Source organism: Pollachius pollachius (genome assembly GCF_949987615.1).
Source record: "Pollachius pollachius genome assembly, chromosome: 2".
Taxonomy (NCBI): Eukaryota; Metazoa; Chordata; class Actinopteri; order Gadiformes; family Gadidae; genus Pollachius; species Pollachius pollachius.
The window spans coordinates 45,952,893-45,958,367 of record NC_136935.1 but is presented as its reverse complement, the minus strand read 5'-3'; the positions used below and the strand labels follow the sequence as shown (position 1 = coordinate 45,958,367).

General features: G+C 43.2%; 1 protein-coding gene across 1 annotated transcript; it reads right to left on the bottom strand.

The window, feature by feature from the left end:
• Positions 1 to 142: 142 nt before the first annotated feature.
• ube2kb (ubiquitin-conjugating enzyme E2Kb) lies at positions 143 to 5,451 on the bottom strand. The gene is made up of 7 exons (XM_079729795.1): positions 5,132 to 5,451; positions 4,261 to 4,354; positions 4,097 to 4,155; positions 3,884 to 3,966; positions 3,092 to 3,191; positions 2,342 to 2,470; positions 143 to 2,039 (listed from the first exon to the last, which is right to left on the bottom strand). The coding sequence occupies exons 1-7, from the start codon at positions 5,192 to 5,194 to the stop codon at positions 1,965 to 1,967; spliced, it is 603 nt and encodes a 200-aa protein (XP_079585921.1). The 5' UTR covers positions 5,195 to 5,451; the 3' UTR covers positions 143 to 1,964.
• Between the last annotated feature and the right edge of the window lie 24 nt (positions 5,452 to 5,475).

Here is a 5,475-nt window from a genome sequence, read left to right as displayed (position 1 = left end):
CTGCTGTCGCTAGCTTCAATCCATTTATCCCAAGGGAAAAAACAAGTCCCAATTCAAAGGGTGCAGCGAAACCTTCCCAATGCGTTGTCATCGTGCAAGATTGTACATGGGAAGAACTTCAGGAGAGCAGGATTTTTTTTTGTCCTTTCAATTTCTTATAAAATATATACAGATCCAGCCATCCATGGTGCACTAATAGTGATGATGTAAGGGCTCACGTCTATTTACAAGTGCAGGAGATGGCATCTGTACACAACTACCTCTCAGACTACTGTTAGGCTACTGGGATGAGGTGTCCAGCTTTCAACCTTAACACCACCCATCAACCTTAACACCACCCATCCTTGTAATGTGTGGCGTCTGTGTGGAATTGGGGCAAGCTGAGGGAGTGCTCTGGAGGCCTCAGAGGTTCACATCGATACCCCCTCCGAATCGTTATTCCAAGCAGTCCGATACAATTGAAATACTATTGACGCTTCTGTGCAGCTTGCTAGCTATAAACTTTACGTTCAAAATCAGAGGAAGTCCAGCCTCTTGTTCAGTAAGGTAAATAATAGCCATAATTTGACCATCTGTGATATTGTTCAGTCACAGAAACTCATAGGTTACTTGTGTTTGTATCTATATATATATATATATATAAAGCATTCCCTTAAATGCCATACACATGGTCCATGATTCCCTCCAGATGAGTTTTGAAGATGGATGACATTGAAAGTACCAGCTGGATATATGTGTCTTGGTACAACATCCGTCTCCATGATTTGAATTGAGCGTGATGGACATGCAGCGACTGTCATGGTAGCTGGAACTTGTGCCTACTCTCCAAACTGATTTCTTTACAACTCCTTTACTGGAATAAACCTTGGATTATCAACTCTTGACGCGTTCCTGTCTATTGAGAACATTATGGGACTGGTCCGCAGCCTAAAAGGTGGAAGATAATCAGTAAAGCGTAAAGTAGCGTCCGGTAGCGGTTTGGGTCGGTTCTCACGATGACGAGTCTTTCATCTGCACTAAGATTGTGAAGTTGACAACCAACACATCATTTAGCAAAAAAATAATCCTAATTCAGATGACGGGCCGGTGAGGTTGTGGGAGAGAGTGTTTCCTGCTAACTAAGTTTTTTTTTATCAAATCATTGTCTATCAATTAAATAACTAAAGGGGCCGTCTTAGGGCAGAGGAGTAAGATTAAGGGAAAATAAAAACGTCTCCATATAATGTAAACTAGACAAAGTCCGTATTTAAAATATTTTTATAACATCTTATAAGAAAGAAAAAGTATATAACCGTTCATTTTTTTCAAATGTACAGACTTCTCTATTTACAGATATCGCGCTTCTGCTGTGCATATGTAAATATCATTCTGCTCGTTTTCATCTTGTGGGATTTTAAAACAAAATCAAAAGCATGTGAAAACAAGCTGATCAATACCTAACTATGTTATACCGCAAGGGCCATCTCTTCACTCTCCACTGCAAAAACACAAGGCTTTTGACCTTAGGATCACATTATATAAATACATCAACTAAATATGAACGTACATAATGGGAGTATTCAACCAGGCAGAAGATGAGTCAATAAGAATAAGTGGCAGTGCACTGTACCAGGCAAGCAACTGAAGGCATTTGCTTTAGAGGTCATCGCATAAATCATAAATCTACCGGGTTAAGGCTGCTGCTGCCGCCCTCCCCGGGGAACAGGTCCACGGCTAGGTTCAGCGTGGTGTGTTCGACTTTCCGAGGATAACTTGCTTTAGTTAGAGGGAACGGTGTTGTTTAACGACGGAGGGATGGCTCCATGGATGGATGAGAGACGGTGGGGAGGCAGTAGGCAGCGAGGTGGTGAGCATAATGGCCATGGGGGGGGGCGTGTGAGATGGAAGGCCTGGGTGGATGTGTTGCGTGAGGGTGGAGGAGTCGGGGGTTCGGTGAAGGCATCGGGGGAATCTTGACACGTTTCTCAGTTGCTAAGGAGCAGTTCGGTCGCGGTCTCCACGTCCCACGACTTGGACGACAGCGCTGCCACTACTGCGTTCTAAAGAAACACCAAAGGAACGAGACGCGGGTGTTTTGATACAATGCAGTACGGAGTCATTTCCATGCGCAACGTCAAGATGACTCCATTCAGAGACAGCCGAGCCATCTTATTGACATAGCAGCTGTTGTCTAAACACATTAAACAGAAAAGCATGTGTGGGTTTTTCAAAAACATGACATGCTCCATTTAGGACTAACTCGAAACCCACAAAGGCTTTAGTTATGCATCAGTCTATCCAATATCAGTTATACAATTTGGACTTTTAATTCAATGGGAAAGTATAGCAAGGCGTTTCTTACCTTATCAAAGCCCATGGCACAGAGTTTGTCTATTTTACGTGTGTAGTCGGGACTGGAGATGGGTGCCGCTGCGTAGATGTGAGACCACAGCTTGGCTGTTTGTTTGTACATTTCTGGGTTCTGCTTATACTGCACGGGGGAGAAAGAATCATATAGTTTGAGGCATAAAAGGAAAAACACAACCCTTTGACCAGCGTTATTTGGAGATCTTCAGCAGCTTTTTGACATTTCCTGACCAAGAGTCTGAATCCGCCTTATTTAGGATGATTCACACATTAGACAATCAGACAGACCGGCTTGATTGAGCAGCAGGCTTTTTTGCCTTTATCCTTGGACTAACTGTACAACATGAATTCATAATGCCCACAATTTGTGAATGAAGCTAGTCAACACTGGTCCATAGTGAAATAATTGGACAACTCTCACCGAAGTAATGCTGAAAAGTACTGGGATAAAAAGCAGTATTCAAGTGATACCAAGTTAAGATTAAGCTACTACTGACATCTTGTTCACTTTTGCCCTACATTGACCCACACAGCACTCTCCAAACAAGAAGCTTTTAATCAAGTCGTCATAGAAAAGGATTCATAGTCAAATATTTTTCAGCTTGCGCCTAATATCGCTTTGACATATCATAATCAGTATTTTTACCACATCAAGAGTAGCTTGCTTTATATAGCAGTAGTCTGTGGTTACTTTATAGCCAATAAAGTGGCATGCATTTGGATGTTATCTCATCCTGTCCCCTACCTGGTTTGCTACGACCGCATCCTGGGGATCGTCTGGCTCTGCTGCGGCCAGGAGAGCCTGTAGAGATAAAAGCACCGTCCGTAGAGTCATAGCAGCCGCCCTGAAGAGAGACCAGCAGAGGTTCAAGAGAGACCAACCAACGTTGAAGTGGGTCCAGCAGAGGTTGAAGGAGAGACAAAGACATTGAAGAGGGCAGCAGAGGTTGAAGGAGAAACAGACAGACATTGAAGAGGGCAATAGACGTTGAGGAAGAGAGACCCACAGACATTGAAGAAGAGAGACCAACAGACATTGAATAAGAGAGACCAGCAGACATTGAAGAAGAGAGATCAGCAGACATTGAGGAAGAGAGAACGACAGCCGTTGAGGAAGCGAGACCAACAGACATGGAGGAAGAGAGACCAACAGACATTGAGGAAGAGAGACCAACAGACATTGAAGAAGAGAGACCAACAGACATTGAAGAAGAGACCAACAGACATTGAAGAAGAGAGACCGACAGACATTGAAGAAGAGAGACCGACAGACATTGAAGAAGAGAGACCAACAGACATTGAAGAAGAGAGACCAACAGACATTGAAGAAGAGACCAACAGACATTGAAGAAGAGACACCGACAGACATTGAAGAAGAGAGACCAACAGACATTAAAGAAGAGAGACCAACATACATTGAAGAAGAGAAGAGAGACGTGAAGGGGGGGGGGGGGGGACATGGTTAAAAACATTGATAATGGAATAAAAGGAAAAACTTTGTGAAAAAACACTGGGATGAAACCCAACCCTCATTCACCATTGGTCTTTTAAGATGTCCAGACAAATAGCTCCTGTCACAGAACTGATGTTTGGATGCCAAATCTTTGTGATGAACCGCACCTAGGAGGGAGAGAGATCTAATTAGGGACATTTGTGTAGTGTAGTGTGGTGTGATGTGTTTGTGTGTGTTAAACAATGTGGATTAGACACAGTAACGTCAAAGAGCAGGTAAGAAACCTTCTTGCTATACCTTTGGTGGGTTGAAAGGATATGTTTCTGGGATTTTTATTTCAAGCTGAAATCTGCCACCTATAAAGAATAGCAAACATATGAAAACATAATAACAACAAAACATAATCATAGCATCCCCGTCTCACTTTATGTAGTATCACTTTTTATGTTGATTTGATTTACCTTCATATGGTGTGTCTGGGGGACCAGCTATCTCTCCCCTCAGCTCTGTGAAATTCTCATCCACCAAATCTACTTTAATTTGGTTTTTACTCGTCTAATGGAGAAAAAATAAAATAACGGGAGAGTATTTGAATCCACGTAGTTCCTAAGTTAGCAAGAACACTTTCCAAACGATGGCTGTTGTATTACAAACAAAACGCTCAGTTCTGGGTTGGTATATTCTCGAAAAAACAGGATTCTGACGACTATTGTTAGTGTCCATGTACGGTTAAATGTGTTAAGCTTTCCATCAACGATCATGCCTCTTAGATCAGCGAAGTGAACAAAGTTTGTCAACAATGTCATTTGGCAACAGAGACTGAACAATGACATAATGATTGAATCACCTCAGTAGTCGTTACGCAAAACAAACGTGACTGGTTATGTTGACGAAGCTACCGTACGAATGCTACGAGGGAGTTGTCAAAGTAATAATAGAAACAGTCACCCAAGAAAACTCGTTGAACTTATGAATCATTTCAAATGATCTCCAGTAAAAGTATTCACTACGTCTGAACATAATGGATTCAGGAAAGCGCTCCACTGATGGCGTGTCTGTTGATTATGAAGAGGGGCAGGAGGCCTCAAAAAAAAAAGCAAGCCCCGGTGTTTCCTGATCTGCCGCGCCTGGCACAGGAGCAGCTGCACCGCAGCGAGTCAAACGCAGCTGGACGTCAAGCTAGCTGAAGTTAACAATTGGGGCCTGACTAACTGCACATCGCTAGCTCATGAAACGAGTCCCCTTTACGGCGTTGACAAACCACATACACGCACACCGGAAGATCCCTTCAAAGAACAGAAAACACATGAAGTGAGAAGGTTGATCGCTCACCTCTTCGCTTTTGAGAACTTCTTTGAACTCCCGCTTGATCCTTTGGACTGCAATGTTAGCCATGTTCCTCTGTTGTGTGCTACTGCAAGCTGCGGCTAGGATCGGATGTGCCCACTATGGTCGGCGGTGGTGCTGTTCGTAGGGAATCCCCTTTGACTCCCACCTCCCTGCTCTTCTGCTGTGGTTCACACAAGCACTGGAGAATGAACTATCGTCCACACAACGGAACCGTTCAGTCTAGAAGCTCAGCGGGACCACTGCATAAGAGGAGAAGCTTCATGTATTCATGAATCAAACAAGAGTGAATTATTTCCGTTCGCTTTAACATGTCAATCTAATCAAAA

What these genes read in the sequence shown, in the direction of transcription:
- ube2kb (XM_079729795.1), bottom strand. Translation starts at nt 5,194, where the DNA reads ATGGCTAACATTGCAGTCCAAAGGATCAAGCGGGAGTTCAAAGAAGTT. An exon ending in CCCAGACACACCATATGAAG is followed by an intron (nt 4,156 to 4,260) that starts GTAAATCAAATC and finishes TATTCTTTATAG; the next exon opens with GTGGCAGATTTCAGCTTGAA. An exon ending in GACATCTTAAAAGACCAATG is followed by an intron (nt 3,192 to 3,883) that starts GTGAATGAGGGT and finishes GTCTCTCTTCAG; the next exon opens with GGCGGCTGCTATGACTCTAC.